Source organism: Venturia canescens, chromosome 8, assembly GCF_019457755.1.
Source record: "Venturia canescens isolate UGA chromosome 8, ASM1945775v1, whole genome shotgun sequence".
Classification (NCBI taxonomy): domain Eukaryota; kingdom Metazoa; phylum Arthropoda; class Insecta; order Hymenoptera; family Ichneumonidae; genus Venturia; species Venturia canescens.
The window spans coordinates 22601061-22626981 of NC_057428.1; the positions used below are offsets into that span (position 1 = coordinate 22601061).

A 25921-nucleotide genomic window follows, 5' to 3' on the forward strand; every position below is an offset into this window, starting at 1 on the left:
TCCATATACCTAAATCCAACAAAGCAGCCAATTATTGCCCTTACAACAACTGCGCGCTTTAGCAAGGAGGTTTGAAAGGCGCGCACGATTGATGCCAACAGCACAGCGACGACGACGACGAGGTGGAACGTGCGTTTGCGAATGGAATACGAAATGGAGCAATATTGGTATTGCGGCATTGCCTATAGAGAATATAATATATGATAGTGAAAAATAGTTTTTGCGTTGCCTGCTTGAAACAAAATATACATGCAAAGTAATCGCAAATGTTGTATGTTAGCTGTATATATAACGACGTTGAAGTTGAGATTGATATAATAGCGAATTAGACGTAATATCATACATCATTCTCGTCCATCGTCGTGCCCCCGTACACGATACATCAACCCCGATCGCACCGAGAGTAGCGACGTTTACGCGACACACACACGCGCGCACGATATATTCACGAATGTGAATATACCCACCCCTATGTTCGCGTATATTCGAACGCTGAGAGAAAAAAAATAAATAAATAAAAATAATGCCGCAAGCAGCACTTGACAAGTTGAAGAAAGTTGTATGGAAATTTGCGATTGAACTATATTTAATCGCATTTTTATTGTCGCGCCTCCCTTTCGTTCAATTTCTTCCCTGCCTGCGTGGTCGAGTCCTGCCCATTCTATTGCTGCTCACCAAACACACGCTATATAAAAAGACGCTCAACGACGTCGAGATTTACGCGCCAATGGCTGCATCCATACACGATGCAAAATGAAATTCTGCTTTTCACATTACAAAATCAATGAAATATGAAATCTCAAAAAGTGTGACATATCTCATTGTCATTATTTGACATCACCCCAAAATGCTTCGAGTGAGTATAAAAAAAATTGAACCGGAGTACCGGGTTCTCGTAAATCTTGGAACGATGAATGGGAATTCATCGTCGTAAAATTATTAATCATTGTTACTTGGTCACTTGAATTTTGTGGGTTCACAGGCCGGTTAGTGAACGCAACAGCAGCAATATTGCGGAAGGATTTTCAAGCCGAGCTTTCGTTTTCTCGCAGCATCCCCCGCGACCGGAGCTCACGCTTCTGCGCGCTCGTCCGCATCTCCTCTCTTCAGTCAGTCATATACACGAAAATATGCGCGCTCGAAGAGCAAGTCTTATTTCTTAAAACTTGGGAAAATCCATATGTATAATAATAGAATGTAATAGAATGAAGATTGGCTCGTGGAAGATGCCCTGTTTCTCCTTACCATGAAAGGTAGATTGGCATTTTCGTTAGTATCAATCATTCGTGACGGGTAATGCGATTCGCTAATTGTTTCAAAGCCTTATCCAGCATAAATGCATCAGCGCAATTAATTGGAGTAACCGAAGGTCAGTCTTAAGATAGACATATTTTCCTCATTTCTTGCTATTGCCTTGTGAATATATCTATCGTTTCATCTTATTTACATTGAAAATGTCAAGGATTATGAACAGTGTAAACGTTGGAATCAGCGTTGACGGCAAATCTCCAAAAAAATTCAACATCTCCGGACGAAAAAATAAAAAAGATTCTTTTCTAAATATATGCTGGATTAGCTCTTCGCATGACGCAGAGGATTTTCAAAGCATAGTATTCAGAAAAAAATGGTAATCGTTTGAAATTTGGTGGGAAACAAGTTTTCCAATACCTCCGAGTATAGATATGTAAAAGATGTGTGTACAAGCGTTTCACTCGAATCCATCCAACCACCAATTTTTATTTATAAAATAAACAAAATTCCAACGTTTACGCTGTTCATTGTTGCCGTTGATGAAAAAAAGTTTTACAAACACAACAGTATTCCGAGCAAAGTTTAAAGCGATCATCGGTTGAAATATACTTTCGTTTCGATTCGTTAGCATTTGTACGCATCTGCTACAGAAAGCAATGGTGAGGAGCATATTGTTTTTACGAATTAATTACGTTTTTACGGCTGTTAGGATTGGTTGGGTTTGAAAATAATAAAAATCATTAGCAGGTGCGTTTTATGAGAGAGAGGCAGAGCCAGATCTATAAAAAAGTTGTTCATCAGCGAGTATCTACGGTTTCCAAATTTTTTCATATTATATGTGACACACGGTAGGAGCTTCTCCAATTTTTTCATCTCAGATTCAATTGGTTTGGAAGAAATCATCTCCCGTGCGACAGAAATTTGGATAAGTTTAAAAATACGAGAATACAGTTCTCGTAAGATTAATAAATTTCTTTTTAAATGTGCAGTTTTCACAACTTCTGCCATCTTCTTTGTACTTTGGACAGCTTATTGCGACTCATTGACCGGGATCACTTATTTCTTATGGCACATGCAACATTATTCACCGTCGCTGTCACTCTGTGGGGAAAAGAGATGGAAGATGAATAAATTGGTAGAAAACTTGAGCGAGCTGACACGAAATTTGGATCAAACCTGTTTGTTCGTAATTTTCGGCAACTCTCCGGAGGTATTCTCGCAACTGTTCATTCTTTTCGATTTCGTAATTGTACATCGAGTACTTTGTTCGAGCCAATTTGGCCACGATGGCCAAAGTTTTTTCACATTTAACGAAATTTTGAACCGGTAGGATTTCATCAACGACTAATACGTTTACTTTGTTAATACTTTTTAGTGTACCGAATACTCTGACGGTACTGTACTCGTGCTGTAAGACAATAAATAACAGAAAGGGCGATCAGGAGGAGAATGAAAAAATGCCACCGAGACTAGATGGATTACAAGTCTCTCGTATCGATTCTTTGCGTACTCGTAAACCACCACAGGCAGCAGCACCCTCCTCCTCGTCGAGCGGAAAAGCGTAATCTCTGCGCAAATGTCCAATTTCCAATTGGAGCGAACATTTCGGATCGTCCGTCGTTGAGACTAAAAATGCTACATTCGTGTCAACCGGTTCCAAGATTCCAATTGTCTCAATCATTTTTATACGATCCGAAGCATAATCAGCCAATTTTGTGTACGCATCGATATCCTTTATAGGAATAGGTATGTACGGAATTTCCATATGAACGATATTTGGTTGACAGTTTAATCTCTCAAGCAACGCACAAGTCGCCTCATCCATTTCGTTCATTATGAAACCGGCGAAAGTTTCGAAAATCCAGTGGCCCCTCGTGGTTCTGGAAACATTAATGGAAAAACGATTTTCGCTTAATACCAAAAAGAATGAAAATTCTTCAAACGTCTATTATACTTCAACTATCCGCTTATTCGGTTCGATCGAAACTCCACTTAGGGTGAGACCCTAATACTCAAAGATCTCGCAACCGCTCGGGTCAGGACGTTTGCGAGCAACACTCTCGAGTGTTTTTACAGGACGACGCGATACAACGAAGAGTGCGGAAAGCCATGCAGGAATAAGAGATTTTCCCTCTTGTAACATTGAATGAATTTATGACTCTGAAACAATCGCACATTCAAAGAACAAAGATTTCAGTAAAAACTATTTGGAAGCGTAGAATTCCATTAATGAAATTTGGCGTACCATTTCGTTATGTACTTTCTTGATTCATTTTGGAAAGAAACATTTTTTTTTGTATATCAACACAGAAATTTCAATAGGTTCAGAGATGACGCTGCAAATATATTATTCTCTAAGGAAGTCATCATTTTTTAGCTTTCGATTGTTTTGTCCAAAGATCTGCGCTATTATTTCAAATTCATATACATGCTTCCATTTATTTTTCATGGACGTTTCATTTTTTTTATTAAGGTTTCACCATTTACTTGTTAGTAGCAATTTTCTGGATATTTGCAAAATTTTATAAAATACGCAGTAATTTTCAAATGCATCTGTATTTGGCTGCGCAATACGGAGATGAACGCGGTAAAATTATTCGATACTCGAGTATCCTTTGTTGTCACAACTTCATGAAAGGAATTAATAACACAATTGTAAGAATTGACGGATTCAGAAAAAACGTTGATTATTATTGGGGAGCCTTATTTCTTGATATTTACGCGAAACTTTTGTATAATCGCGTAACAGAAATACGGGATATGCGTACACTATTCGTGAGAAATAAAAATAGAAGAGCGTCATGGCCAATTAGCAAATAATAAAAGTATGTGTAGAAAAAACGATTGTTTTAGGTTAAACGTAGAACGCGCGCCGGTTGTCGTTCGCGCACGATTTTACCTTTTTCGCAATCACTAACGTTCGCTTTCCTTTGCGCGTTGCGCGATGTATTTGCAAATGACAATATCTATTCCTTAAATCTCTGCGCGTTCAAGAAATTGAATTTTTTCTTTAATTTCGTTCCCGTTCCCTCTTGCACGATAAATTCATACGACGACGCACGACATGCGGGTATGTGTCGCGGCGTCCTAACATCACCGTCTAGTAGTACCGGACGGTAAGGCGAGATGTCGCCATGGTAATTTTAGTTGTGGATCCGCCTTTACGATATATTTCCCCTCGAGCCGCTCGAGCCAATCATCGAGCGAATTGCCACGATTCGCATGGTAGCGGGAAATAAGCAAGAGTGTAACGCTCCGAGCGGGAATTATAGTAACTATTATTTCGAATGATTTAGTTTTGGGTGGGTTCGATTGATAAGGAGTTGAAACTCGCCTTGCGAATTTCTCTTCAATAACTCAAGACAAAGATTTAAATGTTTTATGAATATATTGACGAAAATATGGATCTTGACTCTTCGGCTGACAACAATGTTCTCTCTTAATTCTATTCCGTTCGACTTTTAGTCTCACAAATCTTTTGATTCTCACGCGCAGACTCGGTACGCTCCGCTCATACGCGGACCAATCACGTTGTTCTTCATTCTCCCACTCATTCGAATTCTGGGGTCTCGCGACCCACGCTTCGGTTTCACACGCTCGCTTCGCAACCACACAATGCCCTTATTATTCTAGGTCCTTAGCATAAGAGTGACGAAGGATATGTCCTAGCCTAATGTTTATAAGATGAAAGTGGGTAAAAGTATCGTATTGGAATACTAGAACTATTTATATAAGAAATCAAAGAAAGCCTTATTCCGATACATTTCAACGTATGGAGATTATTATAATGTAAACTATAAGAATGAGTTAGTCAATACGTTCATATTTCTTATCGACTAGCGGTTATTGTTTATGCTATACTTATATATTAGTCACCCAAGTCCGTCACGTTCCTCTCATTTGTTAATATTTCAATGATCAAATTATCAAATCCGTATGAAATGCTAAAGTACGAAATTCGCAAATTCGCGGTTCTTAGCGCAGAAATCAGCGCACTCTGGTGACGAATTACGCATTCGTCACACCTTCCCCCTTATTGAAAAGATGTTTCAATGAAACAACTTTTATGTTCATAGGTTTACGCGTGTGGTCGCCGTGGTGTAGTGTAGTGATATGGTGGAATCGTAGGATAAACATCGTGGACTAAGAAGTGATAACGAAAGTGATAAACAAGGGGTGTTGTATACTATAATTTTGCAGTGCAAGAACTCAGTGAATTTTTCAAAAGCATGGTTAATTATTGTAAAGGAATCGATATTATGGTAAATAGATCTAGTTTCCAATTACCTTTCAGGTTATGTTACTAGTAAACTACACAATCTGATTTCGCGAATCAATTAAAATCTATAAAAGGCTTAATCAAACGTCTTGAAAGTAAGATTATTACGTAATTAAGATTTAAAATTCAGTTTTATTATTAATCTTCGTCATCCAATCTGAGAAATGCATGTTTTAATTTATCCATATGAACTATCCTTGTTTTAGTTTGACTGATTTGCAGTTCAACATTATTATCTCTGAAAATTTGATTTATTAAAAAGGGACCAATATAGTGATCATCAAACTTGTTAGTTCTCGGTTCTTTGAGTAGGTAGACATATTGTCCTACCTTAAAATTCTTTGTATTCAGTTTACGGTCATAGTATTTTTTACATCGTCTTTTTGCAGCTTCTAGTCTAGAGATAACCGTCGATTGGGTCTCAGATAACCTGATCAATAAATTGTCAACCAATTCTATGTAAGTAAGCGGTACCTTTTCTTCTGTGAATTCAGAGGGAAGCCTAACTTTATTACCAAAGACAACTTCGTAAGGTGTAAATCCAGTTGACTCATGAAGTGAAGTATTGAAAGAAAACATTGCAAATGGTAACCAAGGATCCCAATTAACCTGTGTACAATAATGTTTCAGATATTCGATGAATGTGTGATGACTTCTCTCGAGGGATCCTAACGATTGTGGATGGAAAGAGGTTGATTTGAATTGTCTGATCTTGAAGATTTTGGCAATGTTAATCATAATCGCACTGAGGAACTGGCTACCTTGGTCAGTTTGAATAGATTCGGGACATCCATATAAGCAAATGAAAGCTTCTGCGAATGCGATAGCAATAGTAGGTGCTTCAACATTGGACAAAGAGATGCCTCCCGAATATTTCGATAAACAATCCTGCCAGGTCAGTAAATACCGTTTACCTGTCTCGGTTAAGGGTAAAGGGCCTACGATATCGATTTGTAACTTCTGAAATACCTTAGTAGGGGTATCAGTGATTCTCATCGGCTGTTTAGTTTTTACTCGAATTAGTTTCTTCCGTTGACACGAACTACACGTTTTGACGTAATCATGTATATCATTTTTCATGTTTTTCCAATAATATGACTGTCTTATTCGCTCGTAGGTTTTTGTCTCTCCTTTATGTCCTCCACTAACGGAGTCATGATTTTCAGCTATGATCAAAGGACGTTCTGTTTCAGGTGGAGTTCTGACTGTTCCGGCACAAACAGTTATCTGATAATCTTCCTTTCCAAAGTAAGCACGAAATATTTTCTCAACTAATATCCATGAGAAATTTCCTAGTCCATTCCCAACTTTCGATATACTGAAATTCTTCACATTTAAAGCTTTAGTAGCTTGTTTCAGAGCTTCTACTGCTAACTCGATATTTTTCATGAAAATTTTATCATCGAATTTTTCACGTATGAACAGGTGAAAAATATAATTTTTCTTGTTTCTAGTCACTACTACTTGACCTAATTCTGGTTCCTCTGCTTTCAAAGTCTGCAAGTGGAATTCACCTGAATTCATCAAATCTCTTCCAACAGCAGTTGTCAAAATACAATCTGCAGAAATGAAATTTATCTTGTTATCATCTCTCATCATTATCGTATCAGTGCTATTTTGGATAATGGGTCTCAATATTGATCTGGGATTTGTGATTAGAATAGGAATTCTTTTAGGAAAACGTGGTCCATTACACAACTCTTTCTTTACTTCTGTAAAACTTTCGTTTTCTGCAATTCGTCTCTTTCTTGTCTTTGTCAAATCGTCTTGGCCAATTTCACATTTCTCACACTCAATACGTGGTGAAGTCACGTCTTCCCGGGGCATCGATCCTTTCTGCGTTGCGCCTGATCCAAGACGTTTATACTTCGCAAGAGGCCTGCGTTCCCCTCAACGGAACTGTTCCCATTAGGGTTCGCTCCTAGAGTTGATACGCTTCCTCTGCGCGCACCTTTCCCGAAGGATGTGCAACTTGAGGTACACACCTCCCTGTGAGCGGGCTTCACCGCCGCAACACAGCTTTCCCCAGGGGGAGCTCTCATACATTGAGATATATAACTACTCGCTGAGGCGACCGAACCACTCGCAATTGAGGGTATCACGCGTCCCTCAAACGAGCCTCCATTACGGGAGCTTTCTTTGTCCGTCAAGTCACTGTTACTGTCCTTTATCAACTCAACATTTCTCACTTTCTCTTTACACAGGAACACACGTTCAACCAAAAGGTCGTCTTCAGGGAGTTCGGATTCTGCAGCGGGTAACGGATCATGCACGATCAGCACCCGATGATCAGTTTCCTCAGGAAATTCAGTGGAATCTACAGGATTTCTTGAAAGTGCATCAGCATTTGCATTTAAAGAACCAGGCTTGTAATCAAACTCATAATCGTACTCACTGAGCCATATTTTCCAACGAGCAAGCCTTGAAGCAGGGTCTTTGAGATTATGAAGCCAGGTTAATGAACGGTGATCAGTAATCAAGGTAAATGTACGACCAAAGACATAAGGACGAAACCGTTTTACAGCGAATACTACAGCCAATAATTCCTTTTCAGTGGTGGAATAGTTCATCTCTGCGGCATTTAAGGTACGGGATGCATATGCAATCGGGAGATCTTTACCTACAGGTCCTTGGCTCAATACAGCGCCCAAGGCATATCCGGATGCGTCTGTTGTGATAACAAATGGTCGAGTAAAGTCAGGGTACTGCAATAATGGTTGAGAGCATAGAATCTTCTTTATTTCGTTAAACGAATTTTCTTGTGCCTCCCCCCACTGAAATTCAGTCGTCTTTTTCAGCAATATTGTTAAAGGTTTTGTAATTGTGGCAAAATTTGGAATAAATCGTCTGTAATAACCGGCTAACCCCAAAAGCTGTTTAACATTTTTGCACGTTTTTGGACGAGGGAAATTCGATACTGCTTCGACCTTTTCCGGATCTGGTTTAACACCGTCTTTTGTAATAATGTGTCCAAGATACAAGACTTCTTTGCACAAAAATTTACATTTCTCCGGCTGAAGAACAAGTCCAGCATTCTTTAATCTTTCCAACAACTTTTTCAATTTCATCTCGTGTTCTTTAAGAGAATTTGCATAAATAACAATGTCATCCATGTAAACAAATAACTCACTACCCTGCAGTCCTGACAAGACTTGATTCATCAATCTTTGGAAGGTAGCAGGAGCATTCTTCAAGCCGAAGGGCATCCTGTTAAAATGGAAGTGACCGTATGGGGTAGAAAAAGCTGTTTTAGGTCGATCGGCTGGCTCTACTTCAATCTGGTGAAATCCAGAAGCAAGATCTAATACCGAAAAATATTTTGCCTTTCCTAATTGATCTAGAATCTCAGTTATATTTGGAAGAGGGTATGTCTGTTTTCTCAAGGATTAAATCTGTCTTGAACGTGAGATGGAGTTTTAGTATTTTCTTCGTTTCCTCATTATCTGTCAAGATATTGTCAAAACGAAGTCCCTTTTGGTAAGCAACCCCCCACTCTGCTGCTTTCGGATTTTTTATGCGAACTCTTAACTCAAGGTCTCCTTTCAAACCACGTAAGAAATTGACAATTGCGGACGCTCGAGCTGCGTGAATCATTCCAAATGAAATTTCGGGGGCGTTATCATGCTCAATCGCGGTGACCAGTCTATTCAAAATTTTCCGTACGCAAACCCCGTACTTTTCCGCAGTCTCTTCAGTTTTCTGTGTTACGGTAGACAGCATCGCTGTGAGGTCCTGAACGTTTTCGTGAGGTGAAAATGCGGCTTTTAAGTCATTCAAAAGGTCTTCTAATGAATTGATCTCTTGGTCTTGTAAATATAGATCCGCATCGCCACGCAATCGAGATCTTATCATACGAAGCAGTAGGGGCCTTTCTCTTTCTACAATAGATTCTTGCGCGAATAAACAATCACGAGCAAATTTTGAAATCGGAATATTCTGACCATCATAAAATTGCGGTAAAAAGTCTAAAGCGGATTTGAAACTCATATGACTTCCGTTTGATTCAATTCCAGGAAAAGAGTGAGTTAGCGACGAACTCGTTGAAGGTTGAGAATTTCGGTAAAGGGGTTGGACATTCCGATCATTCGTCGAAACGACTGGTAACATAGTTCTATCATTCGACATTATGCTGGTTCGTGTGTTAGGAATCGTGTTCAATCTACCCTGTTCACCATTTGTTGGTACCAAAGCTGATGTTAGATCTAATGGAACATTTTCCATTTGATTTGCGCTACCGTTATTATTATTCAAAATAATATCACCATCTACACCACTTTGCGAGTTCTCTGACGGATTAGTATTGTTTCTACTCAATGATTCTTCGTTACTCGTACTTCCATCGATATGATCGGTCATTTTAATGTTTATCTTCTCAACTGCCAATTGAATGCAATAAACGAAATGAATTTACTTTGCTCTTTGTAATTATGGCTGTCAAAATTTCATCAATTGCAAATTCGAGAGGAACGCGTTACATCAATCGACTTGGTGACTTACTACTTCAGATGATACTGTGATTTAGAGTCGAATTCGTTGCTCTTCCTCTCGTGTTGGTAATTCAGGCCTCTGCGTCGATTCGGTAGGTTTTCAGCCCAGCTATTCGTGTCTTCCTTCCTCTCGTACTGAAGTTTCAAGTCTCTGCCTCACTTGCTACGTCGTTGGTCCAGCTAGGTGTCTTCCTTCCTCTCGTACTGATGATTCAAGCCTCTGTCTCACTTTGGTACGTTGTCGATCCAGCTACGTGTCTTCCTTCCTCTCGTACTGATGCTCGTATTCTCGTTCTCTTCCCAATTCCAATAGTAGACGGTAAGCGTATTCTCCGTCTCTTTTCTTCGCGTGTGCCTACGGTCGCGTAAGGGTATTTTTACGTGGTCCTTATCTGCACCGTGAACAACCTCGGTATATATATACTCGTATACCCTCTGCCTCCGGGTGAAAAACCACGCCAAAACCCTGGAGGAAGGTCGCGGCAATTCGACTTCGATAATCAGCGTTAAAATTGTTCGTATTTCTGATTCGATATCTCGCTCTAATGTCCGTATGAATAACAATAACGATTAAAATGTCACAGTTCTTACAATTGTCGAATTAGTCACAATATTTGCGTGTCTATTACGTATATCTTTCACTTGCTCCACTTTAATTCAGTTCAATCACTACGTTTCGCGAAAAATTCACAAGTTCAATTTCGTATCCCACCGCTGCCACCAATAAAATGTAACGCTCCGAGCGGGAATTATAGTAACTATTATTTCGAATGATTTAGTTTTGGGTGGGTTCGATTGATAAGGAGTTGAAACTCGCCTTGCGAATTTCTCTTCAATAACTCAAGACAAAGATTTAAATGTTTTATGAATATATTGACGAAAATATGGATCTTGACTCTTCGGCTGACAACAATGTTCTCTCTTAATTCTATTCCGTTCGACTTTTAGTCTCACAAATCTTTTGATTCTCACGCGCAGACTCGGTACGCTCCGCTCATACGCGGACCAATCACGTTGTTCTTCATTCTCCCACTCATTCGAATTCTGGGGTCTCGCGACCCACGCTTCGGTTTCACACGCTCGCTTCGCAACCACACAATGCCCTTATTATTCTAGGTCCTTAGCATAAGAGTGACGAAGGATATGTCCTAGCCTAATGTTTATAAGATGAAAGTGGGTAAAAGTATCGTATTGGAATACTAGAACTATTTATATAAGAAATCAAAGAAAGCCTTATTCCGATACATTTCAACGTATGGAGATTATTATAATGTAAACTATAAGAATGAGTTAGTCAATACGTTCATATTTCTTATCGACTAGCGGTTATTGTTTATGCTATACTTATATATTAGTCACCCAAGTCCGTCACGTTCCTCTCATTTGTTAATATTTCAATGATCAAATTATCAAATCCGTATGAAATGCTAAAGTACGAAATTCGCAAATTCGCGGTTCTTAGCGCAGAAATCAGCGCACTCTGGTGACGAATTACGCATTCGTCACAAGAGGTGTTGGGTATCACGTTTACGTACGTTTTTTCTCCAGCGATGCGTTTACTTAATTTATTCATGCGATATCGCTCTCGCAAAGATGGAATGATTGTAATGATATTTTTTCATCGCCACATTGCAGTATAAATAATTACATATGATAAAAAATAACCGAACCACCCCGTCGTCGTTGTCGGCAAAAATATGACACGAAATAAACCAAACGGTATAGGGATGGTGCAGATTCGATAGAGGGCAGGTCGAAAGTACTCGTGGCGCCTCTAATGTCATAAATTATAAGTTTTTGGGGGTAGCACTTTCAATACTTTGATGGAAATATAATCATCATAATGTAATATATATATATAATAATACGATAATGATAAAAGACCCCCAAAAGCTTTCACTTTTCATCAGTAAAGTGGCGCGGTAGTCTACTTGCACCATCCCTATAGTTGTTGTTGCTGCTGTCGGCTAATTTTTTTGGTTCGCTGTACTAACAAAGACAACTGCTGCGCATCGCGCTCAGCAGCAGCAGCACAGCAAACGACAGAGATTTTGTCTCTCTTTATAAACGTCCAATGAGCCAATGAGCGTTCCAATCAGGTTCCAGCACGGGGTTCCAGTATATAAATATAAAATAGAGTTCAGTTCGGTGCTCGCGTCTCGCTGTTGGTTGACGTTGGTCATTGTGTTGGTGTCATGCGAGCACGCGCATCAGCAATATCTCGCGCCTGTAAAATGTACTTGTCCCCGAGACTCTATACCGAGTCTCTTGATAAAAAGTAACGCAATCACTATATATAAGATATATGAAATTTTTCATTTCAAGAATCGTTATTATAACGACGAAATCCCTTGAAAATTGAAATTTCAAATGATGTAAAAATTGACTGATAGAAACTAATGTTCGCGTTCCGTTCATTATCATTCATCATGAAATTGTATATTTATAATATCGATACGCAATAAACCATATAATATATATATATATATATACCGCGCGCATATCTGTTTTTTTTTTTATCCAATCGACCCTCGATCTATCGGATCTATCGCAATGTCGCCATTATAACAAAAGTTATATATATTCGCTAATAAAAATTTCTTTTGAATTTTCTTGCGAGCAGCATACATACGGCCCATACGGGCTAATGCCAATATATAGTCGTAGTCGTCGTCGCGGACGTCGCGAGTCGTGAGGGTTTTATTGGGAACCACTGTGCGAGTGGCGGCCTGCGGCCTTTACTGTGATACTGTGAGGATTTACGGTGACACCTTTTTTGCAGCACGAATCCCTTTCCTCTTTTCCCGTCAATATATAATCTCCTTATACCCAAAAAACAAAAAAGAGCAGTATATTTTCATACGGGAAAGAGAAAAGTGTATACAAAAATAATTAACAATCCAAAATCCAACGGTTGAGTCGTTGAATCGGTGTAACGCCCGAACTTTGAGCAGTAACCTCACCAAGGTTTCTACCACCTTGTGTCAGTGAGCGTTTTGTTTTTCAACATAGAAAAAAAAAAAAAACAACGGTGTGGTATCGCGTATCGAACTTGTTTTATTTTGAATAATATCGCAAGTGTCATTATACGCGAATATATATTGATGAACTCGGGTTGATCAAACAAATAAGTGCGTTAGATAAATGAAAAAATATTGACTTTGAATGTGGCGAATTTTTTTGCGTTCCGACGTAGAGGCACCAATCTGACAGTTGGTTCATATACCGCATACGTTTTTTGTTAATTTCAATTCGACGTCTCTTCGTGATTCTAACGATTTTTGGAACGTTATGACTCGAAAGACTATCTCAAAACAATAGAATTCACTTTTTTTTTGTTTATTTATTTATTTATTTTTTTTTCACAAAATCTTGAGGCTCATATAGCAGCTCGAAGCTCATAGTTCGGCAGCCTTAATTAACAAAATATTGTAAAAAAAGCCAAAGGAGTTTGAAAAAATGTCGAAGAATAAATTAAATCTGACACTGCCGCCGGGCTCTATAGAGCCGGTACCGGTCGTGTCACCTTCTCCGCCGGTTCAACCCCTCGCAACGTATGCCGAGCCGCCTGTTATACAAGAGTAAGTTGCACCATTATTTTTGTATCTCGAGAATTTTCGAGTTGACCGGCTTATTTTTCTTCAAGCAGAGTCATGGGTAAAATGAGCATCGACGCCATACAAGAAAGACTGGAAGAATTGGAAATGGACGAGGAACAGCGCAAGAGACTCGAGAGCTTCTTGGGTCAAAAAGAAAAAGTTGGAGAATTCGGAGCTGGAAACGGCGGTGTTGTAATGAAAGTGAGGCATAAAAAGTATGGCCTTATCATGGCTAGAAAGGTATTTTATTCCGATATTGAAATAGCTTTGTTCTTGAAATTTATTCATCAACGCAAAACGCTTGTAAATAAAAAAAACTTTTGATTCAAGCTGATTCATCTGGAAGTCAAGCCGGCTATAAAGAAACAAATTATTCGTGAACTGAAAGTACTCCACGAGAGTAACTTTGCCCACATTGTTGGATTTTACGGAGCTTTTCACAGGTCAGTTTGAAATAATTTTCAACCGTTTAGTTTGAATTATTAATAACATAAATGATTGAATCGGCGCTGCAATAATAATATTAGCGCATCGGCAACAATTTACAATTGTTTGGGTTTCACAGCGACAGAGAAATTAGCATATGCATGGAATACATAATTGAGCGCTCTTCGAACCCGATACTTTTTTCATTTCGTCCCGAGTCGTCGTCGTCGTCGTCGTTTTTTTTTCCCCCAATCCAGGGGCTGTGCTGCTGCTGCTGTATCTAATATAATTATTTCATATTGACGGATCAGTTGTTTTGTGTGTGTGTGTGTGTGTCAAATTATAAAAAAAAAAAACCTTGTCTTGTCTTTCATTTGTTTATCTCTCTGCTTAATAATCTCTGTGTTCAAGGTGCTGAAAGGTTTGAGTTATTTGCGAGACAAACATTCGATTATGCATCGCGATGTTAAAGCGAGTAACATACTCGTCAATAGCGCTGGTGAAATAAAAATCTGTGATTTTGGAGTTTCTGGACAGTTGATCGATTCAATGGCCAACTCTTTTGTTGGCACGAGGAGTTATATGTCGGTAAGTGTTGTATGTAGCGAATAATTCGCGCGGATACGAAGCGACAGTTTCGACAAAAGTTTTTCTTTTTATTTACAGCCAGAAAGATTGCAGGGCACCCATTATTCTGTTCAAAGTGACATTTGGTCGTTGGGACTGTCGCTTGTAGAAATGGCGATTGGAATGTATCCTATATCATCGACACCACCACCACCACCACCACCGCCACCGCCACCGCCACCGCAGCCACCGCCACCGCCACCACTACCGCCACCAACACCACCAACATCACCAACACCGTCAACAATGTATCTACGCCGACCTCGCAATCACCCGCACACAGTATGTTGCCAATACTTTGCTTCTCTTTTACGGGCATGCTTCAACAATTTGTCCAATTTTTCACCAATTCATATACGAGAGTTTGTTTGAGCTGAAAATTGTTATTTCTAGACGCTGGTAGTCCCAGACCAATGGCAATTTTCGAATTGCTCGATTACGTCGTAAATGAGCCGCCACCGAGGCTGCCACCGGGAATTTTTACTGACTCTTTTATGGACTTTGTCGATCGCTGTTTGAAGAAGAATCCAGCTGAGCGAGCTGATTTAAAAACACTGATGGTGAGTGTTGACGACTCGCGTTCAAGATTCATTTCTCGTGCCTCACATCTCAAAACTCACTCTTTATAGTCACAATCGAATTTTTTCCGTATAATTTAGAATCACGAGTGGATAAAGAAGGCCGAAATGGAGAACGTCGACATCGCTGGATGGGTTTGTCGAACTATGGATCTGCAACCGACCACTCCGACCCGTCTGGAGAACGTACAGTCCTGAATAAATGTCACTCTTACATACTTGACCACGTACATACGCGTTCAAAACTCCTGAGTCACTTTTCGTTAGGAATATATACGTATCATACGTATATTTCGAATATGTTGTTGTTGTTTTTTTATATATATAATAATCGGTTAGTCCATTATTGTTTTCCTCGTAAAGTGGCGGCGTTAGCTGTTTCCGTTGTTGAAATATCTCTATCCTTTGACTGGTGAACGTGAAATGTACACGGGGGAAGGTGTAAAATGCTGGCATCAATTCCAATTGAGTCGTTCTCGATAGCGACGATCCCGAAGGACAAAAAAAAAAGAGAGAGAAAGAGAGGAAAATAAGTTAATCGACGGATCGAAGGATCCTATAGTTGCAAAGTAATAAAATTAATCGAGTAACTCGAGTGTGTTGAAACGGGCATTGTGAATAACTCGCGATGTAATAAAAATTTTGCGAAAAATGTGATTCGCGCGACGTCACGCCACCACTACTACTCTTCATCATAGATTCATTCACCCGATCATTATCATTATTTGTTTTTGTTTACTTAATCATCTCTCATCAGTTTCCTTTGAAAAGTATGTAAGACAATGTGAAAGCAAGATAACACACACACACACACACACACACACACACACGGTGAGAAGAGTTATAGCGTCGTACATTACGTACATTTAGATATTGTTATAAGAATAAAGAAACCGCGCGCGCGCGCGCATGCCCACGATGTATGTATTTCCTGTGATAAGAATTAGGATATCGATAGAGAAAAAAAATGCAAACGTACATTTAAAACAATTATGATACGAGCATATGCATATAGGCATAAATTAAAAAACAACAACAGACAATTATTCGACGCGATTTATTTATTTATTATACGAGGATTTGTACCTGAAGATGTCCAACGTTTTTTAAACATGTTTTATCATTTCAGTCACACCCGGCTTAAATCTTTTATGCCGCGCATAGATATATATAGGGGAACATGGGGCAAATTGAACTTTTAAGAAACTAAGACAAATTCATTAATGAGCACACGGTCTTTCACTTGTATTTGAGTCCCAAAACTGACTACCATCGCTAATTTTTCAAATTTCGAAAAGAAAAAATTTCGGGGCAAAACGAACTCGGCCTCTGCGAAGCAAAAAAAATTATAAAAATATATTTCTCGCAATACAGCCGTTGGAAATGACTGCTCCCGGATGTAATGCAAGCTCTGGCATACGAGAAAAGAAATAGGACCCCCTCGAGCCCATTTATTGGATGCACGAGAGGAAAAAATGGGGTTAAGTCGCAGATCGCTTCTAAACCCATTTTTTGGTGACATGTGAAACATGAACTTGGAGTTCACTGCGCCAGGGTATAAACGATATTTCAACTATCTTTAGGTTTTGAAACAGATTCCCGTTCCCTGTAGGTCGGATTTCGTGAAAAACGATTTGTGGGGCAAAACGAGCTCAGCCTCAGAGAGGCATAAAAAATCCGAAAATTGCATTTTTCACAATCAACGCGTTGGAAGCGACGGCGTCCGCGCGTAAGACGAGCTCTGCTATGTGAGAAAAGAAATGGGACCTCCTCGGGCCCATTTATTTCATGTCCGAGACGAATAAATGGGTTAAAATCGCGGATTTTTTCACCAATTTCTTATAACATGAAAAAAATTAACTCCAAATTCACTGCACCAATATATAAATCATGATTCAACTATGTTTATGTTCTAAATCAGTTTTCCCGTTCCCTCTTTCTCGAATCTCGTAAAAAAAAAATGTGGGGTAAAACGAACTCAGCCTCTGGGAGGCATGAAAAATCAAAAAATTAGTTTTTTCGCAATAAAGACGTTGGGGTGAATTCAATTTTTTTCACCGTGGATTATATTTCATCCGGAGACGGATGAATTGTATCATTGCGATTTCTGTAGAAAACAATTCCAATGAATTCAATTTTCTTTGTTTCTTACATTGTTCATCATTTCATTTAAAAAAAAAAGGAAATTCAAGAATTAAAGAATTTTTCGTAGTTCAGAAAATTTTGCCTCTGCCCTGTGCCCATTGTGGTTTCGAAAAGAAAAAAAAAACAGGAAATTTTAATATTAAACTTTTCGCTTCGAGTCGTGTTCGTTTTGCCCCGGATTTCGCGATCACGGGGCAAAACGAACACGGTGTTCGTTTTGCCCCGTGTGTTCAATTTGCCCCATGTTCCCCTATATATAGGTACATATACGTATATCTATCGAGAATAATACAAATACTCGAAATTCATGCGGATAATTGGGGTAATTCGCCCACTAACGATACACACCGGGGATGATACCTTTCGAAAGATTTCTCTAGCAAACGTTTCAAACGTCGAATAAAATTACTTTAATCCCCATCATTTATAGACCGTTGTAGATTTATTTTATTTTTCATCGTATATACTAGTTCCTCGCATCCGTATCTCGGACCACATACATATACGCATATATATATGTATATATACTCTATGAACGGGACGATAATTTCAAGTTTGTTATTCCGCATAGTGATAATATTAAGATTAAACTTTTTCAAGATCCTTCAGTTTGAAAATTTTATTTGAGGAGTTTTCCGTGGCCAAAACTCGAAATATTCAATTATTTTTTTTTTTACTCCTCTTTGTTGTTTATTTTCAAATCGTTTTTTTCTTTCTTTCCTTCGCGGTGCGTCACGAAACACATTTTATATTGATACATTTGCTTTTGAAAATGTTCGTTTTCCGCGAGTATCAAATTTCGTCTGATCAACGCTTAAAAACGATTATAATGACAATCTTTGAGGAGAGAAAAAACTTGAAATAAATATTTCTCAACATTCGCATGATTAATCGCTAATTTGCCAAACGATAGTTTGCTGCATTTTTTAGTATAAACTTGAGGCAAATTGTTTTAAAAAATTTTTCTCTTTGGGCGTTGAATATACACGATTAAAACCAATAACGCGGTCACACAGTCTTTCCCGAGTAAAAATATAGCCCATCAGTTTTAGCGAATCAACATCGCGTTGTAGTGTAAAAATTAATAAAGCTACCGTTGAACAAATGGAAAAAAAAAGTTCAGTCTCTTGTTCACATGAGAGAATACCATAAAAATATTAGCTTTTTTTTTATATCGTCGCGATTCTTAATCTCAAGTGCTATATGTGGAAAGAAGCAACACAAAAAAAAGGGAAAATCTTATGTGCAGCATTTCGTGATTTCCCGGTTCTCGCTGCAATCACTGCCTTCATTCTTCTGCGTGCATATTTCAATAGATTTTAAACAGTTTTTTTCTCGAGCACAAGTTTGTACTCCATGTATATGTTTAATTTTTGCAGTCTGCTCGAATAATTTCATCGACAACTGCGTTCAATATAGTTGGCTGAGTCGGCTTTCGGTCTCTGCTATGTATATTTGTGATTACCGAGTTCTCGTGAAACGTGTCCTCTGCCGATTGACATTCACATATGATAATGAAAAAATAGAGACACGATAAACGAGATCAATACCCCGCACGCTGCACTTTTGAATTGAACGAACTAATAATTTGCGAATGAAAGGTACTTAACGAATGTTATGATTCGATAGAGGGAATTGCGACATACCATCTTTTGTCATTTAAGCACATAATGAAAATCTACATTTTTTTTTATTTCTTAATAAAATTAGTTTATAAAAACAAAATATATTTTGTTGTTCAAACATTCAATAATATTCTCGTGGTTGAGTTTTATCTAAAAATAAATAATAGTCCATAGTTTATATGTCATCTATTGTCATACAATGATGATGAATAATTATTATTGCATATGCGGGAAGCATCAGCGATTGAATATTTTCCTAAAGCAAGAAACACAGTACATTTGCAATGAAACCTACTTAAATTTGAAAGAACAAAAAAATAAATAAATAAATGGACGAAGAAAAAAATTGATGATGGTCGTAATACTGCGGACTTGGGCTAATTTTTATTCTAAATATAAATCAATTTTGAGTGACATTTGCGCACAATTTCTACAACCCTCGTGGTGATCAATTTATTGTAATGTCGTCCGATTTTTATTAGATGAGTAGTATGGAAGAAAAAGATATTTTCTAAACAATTATATGGAAACGCGATGGGTCCTGTTAAGAGTCAGTGGTGGGAAGCGGCGGCAGTGACAACGACGACGATGACGACTCATAATTGTACTTGTCTAAATAAAATTTAAGGGCCTATACAAATTTCGCATTGTATTGTTGGACCGAACCGCGGATGAAGCTGATTGACCACGGTTACCCCCCCCCGTGGTCGCGTCGAGTCAATTTTTTCAATTGATCCATACTACGAAAAGCGAGGTTCAAATTGTAATAAAAAAAAAAAAAAAACGTCTTCAACCATGGGTTGACGAATTCGATATTCGAAATTCGGAATATGGGAAAAAAAAAAAGATGGAACATGTTGGAAGAATAGTTCAATTTTCACGCAGTTTAAAGGGAGAAAAAGAATTTTGTACTTTGCGTGTGTCGTCGAATTTTTGTTTTTTTTTTTACGAAAATAGGTTACAAAACCTACAGCACTAATTGAAAATTCAACTGATTAATCAATTTTTGAATATTTTATAAACCTTTCATCGAGTGCCCATTCCGAGATCAATTTTTGAATAATTAAAAATATTTCAATTTACTTTAAATTATTCAATCATTGGCAATTCGTCAAAATCGATAAGCCTTTTTGTTTATTTTTTGTTTTTCTTTGCGAATTTTTAATGAAATAATATTATTGCATTAAAAAATGCTGCACAGTTGCTAATTCCGCTGTAATGCAAAAAGTCTATAGGGGGTAGTAGCCAGGTTTTGCAGCAGCCTTCTCTTCCGACTTATTGGCTTGAAAAACTTATCGGTTCATGTACTCAAACTGCAATATGTGATCTTTTGTTCGTTTCTTGAAAGAAAAGAAAAAAAAATGCCCGAGCTGTGTAACGTCCAAATTTATTTTGACATATTGCGTATTCGGTCTTTTTGGAAATTTGGTTTTTCAAAAATTTCAATAAACATATGTACGAGTTGTTTTTGTTTTCGAGATAGAGAAATCATTTGTTTGAAATTTGCGGACGAATATTGAAGAAAAATAATTGTAGTATCGATAAGAGAATCTATATATGTTATTGCGCAATTGTATGAAAATATCGTTCATGTGTTATATATCGATCAGAATAAAGTATATTAAATCAATTGGTTTGATATAACTGAGCGATTGATACATTGATTAAACGTTTTAACCGAAACAAACGCTCTTTTATTGATTGTTCAAATCTTTACAATCATTTCAATGTAACAATTAAGCAAGTCCTCCTTCCACAAGAACGCACATAAATATAAAAAATGTTTGATTTTTTTTTCTCTTTCATTTACATATCGACAATTCGGAACAATCTTTCAATGCCATTTTTACGAAATATACCGGTGGCTCACGCAACTTATTGCTATATACTACTATGATAATTCCAGTACGAAGGGTACGAATGAGCTTGAGAAACCTTTTCATTCCAATATAAAACTCTGATATTTATCACTCGAAAAAAAAAAAAAAATATATATATGTATATGTATATACCTTCTATTGGAATATGAGCAAAAATAATCCATCAGCATAGTAATAAAACTTGATATTAAACAATACACATGAGAGCGTGCTCGCAGTCCTAGAAGTTTGTTTATATAACGAATATACAGATAAAGAAAGAGGTCGACACGAGGCCCTTTGTCGTTAGAGTCAGAGTCACTTTTTCGACCACTGCAACGCTCAGTTAATCGATAGATCTCTTAGAGTAAAGTTCATTGAATAAAATATATAATTGCTCTGCTTAAACTTTGTGCCATTTATTTCAAAACCTGCTTCCATAATCCAATAGGTTATGGGCCCAGGCACATAATAAGATACATTTAAAAGTTTTACTTGAAAATAATGAATATTGATTTACGATAAAATAATCTATATTTATTGATGGTGAAATATTGGTCGTGGTAATTGAAACTATAGTGAAGTTCAAAAAGTGATCATGAGTGACGATATTGATAAAAAGACAAAACGAAACATTACGCCGTTTAACGGTGAAAAATACAGTATATGGAAAATGCGAATGTTTGCTTTGATCGCGGAAGGAAATGCGTCATGTGTACTTAAAAGTGATCCACCAGAAAAAATGACAGAAGATTGGGAAAGTAAGGAAAGATTTGCGAAAGGTGCCATAATTGAACATTTGAGTGATTCCGCACTTGGACTCGCGAAAGACGATGATACCGCGCGTGAAATATTCAGAAAATTAGATTCTCTATATGCAAGACAGAGTTTGGCATCTCAGCTGACTATGGAGAAGAAATTGATTACTCTCAAATTTAAAGAAGACACTTCCTTGACAAAACATTTTATTCTATTTGATGAAACGATTGTCGAACTTGAAGCCGCCGGAGTAAAACTACAAGAAACAAGTAAAATTGCTAGACTCCTTCTAACTATGCCGACAAGCTACGATCCAGTGACAACAGCAATTCAAACGATGGCCGATGATAAAGTGAATCTTACGTTTGTAAAAACAAGACTCCTAGACTACGAGATAAAAATACAAAATGAGAGAAACGACACAAGTGGTAAAGTGTTGCAAACAGAAGTTCAACATCAAGATAAATCACAAAAACAAAACAGAAATGGAAAAAAATTCAACAACCGTCGACAGAATTTTAAACAAAAATCAATCAATAAATTTGCCCGGGGATCCAACTTTCAACAATATCAGCAAAACACGAAATACAAGAAAAATAATCACAACTTAAAAAATGATAATAATAAAAGGTGTGATTTCTGCGGACGAAGAAACCACGAGGAAAAAGATTGCTATTATAAGCAAAGAAAGCAAAACTCGGAGGACCGTCAACGAACAATCCAGACAGTGCAATTTCAAGATACTGAAGGTTTCGGTTTCATGACTGGAGTTCGAGTGTCATCTAATAAGCCGATTGACACAGAAGATAAGTTGACTTTTATTCTTGATTCTGGAGCAACTCATCATTTGACTAATCGAGATGATGCCTTTTCAAAGGTATGGGATTTGCCAGTACCAGTGGAGATAACAGTGGCGAAGAAGAACGAAGTTATCATGGCGACGAAGAGAGGAACCATAGAAGTGACAACAGATCAGGGAGTATCAGGAATCCTTGAGAACGTGCTATACGCTCCGGAAATTCCGTATAACTTATTATCAGTACGACAAATTCAAAACTCTGGTATGACAGTTATTTTTCATAAAAATGGCAAAACATCCATTGAAAGAGGTGACAAAATCATCGCAAATGGTAAGTCAGTTTATAATTTGATATGTGTTGACTTAATCATTCACAAGAAAATGTGTAATAATGCAAATGCAAATTCAAGCACATATAAACTTTGGCATGAGCGTTTAGGTCATATGGGCAAGTCAAAATTCCTAGAAATGAAAAGGAATAATTTGCTTTTCGATCGCAAAGAATTAGAAGCTATAAATCCCACGAATGACATTTGTGAAGCTTGTGTTTACGGAAAACAAGCACGTCTCAGTTTTTCAAAAGAAAAGGACAGATCGCATGTAACAAGACCATTATTTGTCATTCATTCAGATGTGTGTGGACCAATCACACCTCCTACAATTGACGAGAGAAGATACTTTGTAACTTTCATAGATGAATTTACTCATTACACTGTTGTTTATTTATTGAGTCATAAATCCGATGTTTTAAAACGGTTTCAAGACTATGTTGCTAAAAGTGAAGCACATTTCAATTTAAAAGTAGCTCACTTGTATTGTGATAATGGAAAAGAGTATCTCTCAAATGAATTTAAATCTTTCTGTACGGAGAAGGGAATACAATACCACTTAACAGTACCGTATACGCCTCAACAAAATTCCGTAGCAGAACGTATGAACAAGTCATTGACTGAGAAAGCACGTGCTATGATACACGGGGCAGAGTTGAGCAAAGAATTTTGGGGAGAAGCGATTTTAACCGCAGCTTATTTACTAAACTTATCCCCGACGAAAGCTCTTCCAGCAAACAAGATCCCGTACGAACTGTGGCACAATAAAAGGCCAAGCGTCAATCATTTAAAGATTTTCGGTAGTACCGTGTATGTTCATGATAAAAATCGAAAGAGTAAATTCGATAAACGTTCATTCAAAGGAATATTTATAGGCTATGAGACAAATGGCTATAAAGTACTGAACACAGAAACAAATAAATTTATCATTGCTCGCGATGTTATTTTTGATGAAATAGATTTCAAAAATTCGCGTCCTCTCGTACAAAGTAAAGGGATTGAAAAAGAAAATTCCAATATTGAAAAACAAGTCAAAGAATCCGATCTTAACGAAAATTCTAGTGCCATTAAAAGGCAAAAACTAGAAATTGGCCAAAATTCTGAAACAAATGAAAGGGAAGAGAGTGAAATTAACAAATCTGATTATCAAACAGATAAAGTTAATAAAGCGTCATTCGAAGACGAAACTATCTCTCAAGAAAGTTCGAAAAGAAACGAACTACGACGAAGTGTACGTCTTAAAAACATGCCTATTATTTCTTATAATGAAGAGCATTGTTCCTATATAAGTGCACAGTCGACCGTCTCTGACATTCCCAAAACATTTGAAGAAATTAAAAATCGGGGTGATAGACTTGAGTGGGAGAAAGCAATGAAAGATGAAATTGCTTCCCTTATAAAAAATAAAACTTGGGATATAGTGACCCGTCCGACTAATAAAAATATTGTAGGTTGCAAATGGGTATTTGTAATAAAAAATGATATTTATGGAAACTTAACAAAATATAAAGCAAGACTTGTAGCCAAAGGTTTTAGTCAACAATATTTATCAGACTACAATGAGACGTTTGCACCTGTAGCTCGAATCACGACGTTTCGAGTTCTCTTAGCTTTTGCAAATCAAAACAATTTATTAATTCATCAGATGGATGTAAAAACAGCCTTTTTGAATGGTCTATTAAAAGAGGAAATATACATGCAAGTACCAGAAGGAATGAAAACCGATAAAAATTGTGTTTGTAAACTAAATAAAGCCATATATGGTTTGAAGCAATCAGCTCGGTGCTGGTTTCAACATTTCGATAAAATTCTCAAAGAACAAGGATTCAAGAATTCCTCAGTAGACTATTGTTTGTATTTTCTTGACAGAGGTCATATAAACAAAAACATTTATGTCATTTTGTACGTTGATGACATTTTGATAATTACATTCGAAGAAAACAGAATGAAAAATTTCAAACGATATTTAATGAATCAATTCTCAATGGTAGACATGAACGAAGCAAAGTTTTTCTTGGGAATAAATATTGAAAGAAAGAACAATATAATAACTCTAGATCAAAGTGCATATCTCGAAAGAGTTCTCAAAAAATTCAACATGAATGATTGCAATGCAGTTAGTACTCCTTTACCAGTAAAGTTAGATTACACTGCATTGAATTCAGAGGTGACTTACGAAGCGCCATGTAAAAATCTCATAGGATGTTTGATGTATGCAATGTTGTGTACGCGACCTGATTTAAGCTTAGCTCTCAATTTGCTATCAAGATTCCAAAACAAAAATAATCAGGAATTATGGCAATGTTTGAAAAGAGTTTTAAGATATGTTAAAGGATCGCTGAAACTGAAATTGATTTATAAAAGAAATGATTACAAAGATATGCTGACTGGGTTTGTCGATTCCGATTGGGCAGGCAATGAACTTGATCGTAAAAGTACATCTGGATTTTTATTCAAATTATTTGATCAAAATACTATATCTTGGAATACGAGAAGACAAAATTCAGTTGCTACATCCTCTACAGAAGCCGAATACATGGCTCTCTATGAAGGAGTGAAAGAAGCGTGCTGGTTAAAATTTTTATTAAATAGTATTCATTTAGATATGCCCTCTCTAATCGTCATTTACGAAGACAATAATGGGTGTATTGCAATAGCCAACAACCCCACGGATCATAAACGATCAAAGCATATCGATGTAAAATATCACTTTTCAAGAGAAAAGGTTGAACAGAAGGTAATAACTCTGAAATATATTCCAACAGGTCAACAACTAGCGGATGTATTTACGAAACCACTACCAGCAGTGCAGTTCATGAAAATCCGGAAACAAATAGGCCTGGAAGAAATCTAATCTTAGCATACATGTTATACAATAATGTTAATCATTACTGGTCTGATTGGGTTTTTATTAACGAGGGGTTTTTCCCAATCCATGCAACAAATGTTGGACCATGTCTATATATTCCCCGAAGTAAAATAAAATTGAATAAGATTAAAAGCAAAAGAGCAAAATTTGATATATATCATGATGAACTATTTTTGAGTGGGAGTATTGGAATATGAGCAAAAATAATCCATCAGCATAGTAATAAAACTTGATATTAAACAATACACATGAGAGCGTGCTCGCAGTCCTAGAAGTTTGTTTATATAAC

At 37.3% G+C, this 25921-nt stretch overlaps 3 protein-coding genes across 5 annotated transcripts; 1 reads left to right on the plus strand and 2 right to left on the minus strand.

The window, feature by feature from the left end:
• Positions 1-1990: 1990 nt before the first annotated feature.
• LOC122414903 (uncharacterized) lies at positions 1991-4337 on the minus strand. 3 transcript variants are annotated; one of them, XM_043426571.1, is made up of 5 exons: positions 4151-4337; positions 3206-3411; positions 2762-3131; positions 2428-2659; positions 1991-2352 (listed from the first exon to the last, which is right to left on the minus strand). In XM_043426571.1, the coding sequence occupies exons 3-5, from the start codon at positions 3083-3085 to the stop codon at positions 2348-2350; spliced, it is 561 nt and encodes a 186-aa protein (XP_043282506.1). In that variant the 5' UTR covers positions 3086-3131; positions 3206-3411; positions 4151-4337; the 3' UTR covers positions 1991-2347. The 3 variants fall into 3 exon arrangements, with proteins under 3 accessions (XP_043282506.1, XP_043282505.1, XP_043282504.1); XM_043426570.1 differs by lacking the exon at positions 4151-4337 and adding an exon at positions 3497-4123; XM_043426569.1 differs by lacking the exon at positions 3206-3411.
• Positions 4338-4620: 283 nt separating this feature from the next.
• On the minus strand, positions 4621-9886 carry LOC122414897 (uncharacterized). Its single transcript, XM_043426561.1, has 2 exons — positions 8809-9886; positions 4621-8468 (listed from the first exon to the last, which is right to left on the minus strand). The coding sequence occupies exon 1, from the start codon at positions 9884-9886 to the stop codon at positions 8876-8878; it is 1011 nt and encodes a 336-aa protein (XP_043282496.1). The 3' UTR covers positions 4621-8468; positions 8809-8875.
• A 2810-nt stretch (positions 9887-12696) lies between these two features.
• Positions 12697-16293, plus strand: LOC122414907 (dual specificity mitogen-activated protein kinase kinase dSOR1-like). The gene is made up of 9 exons (XM_043426577.1): positions 12697-13598; positions 13664-13856; positions 13947-14059; positions 14182-14228; positions 14374-14630; positions 14709-14860; positions 14896-14951; positions 15063-15229; positions 15329-16293. Exons 1-9 carry the CDS (start codon positions 13477-13479, stop codon positions 15443-15445), a joined length of 1224 nt encoding a protein of 407 aa, XP_043282512.1. The 5' UTR covers positions 12697-13476; the 3' UTR covers positions 15446-16293.
• Positions 16294-25921: the final 9628 nt, after the last annotated feature.

Bases quoted from the DNA above. Each gene is read 5' to 3' on its own strand.
- LOC122414903 (XM_043426569.1), bottom strand. From the start codon at position 3,085: ATGAACGAAATGGATGAGGCGACTTGTGCGTTGCTTGAGAGATTAAAC. The intron at 2,660-2,761 runs GTACGCAAAGAA...ATTGTCTTACAG, and splicing joins CTGCCTGTGGTGGTTTACGA to CACGAGTACAGTACCGTCAG.
- LOC122414897 (XM_043426561.1), bottom strand. From the start codon at position 9,886: ATGACCGATCATATCGATGGAAGTACGAGTAACGAAGAATCATTGAGT.
- LOC122414907 (XM_043426577.1), top strand. From the start codon at position 13,477: ATGTCGAAGAATAAATTAAATCTGACACTGCCGCCGGGCTCTATAGAG. The intron at 14,631-14,708 runs GTAAGTGTTGTA...TTTTATTTACAG, and splicing joins GCACGAGGAGTTATATGTCG to CCAGAAAGATTGCAGGGCAC. The intron at 14,861-14,895 runs GCCACCGCCACC...CAACACCACCAA, and splicing joins CCACCGCCACCGCAGCCACC to CATCACCAACACCGTCAACA.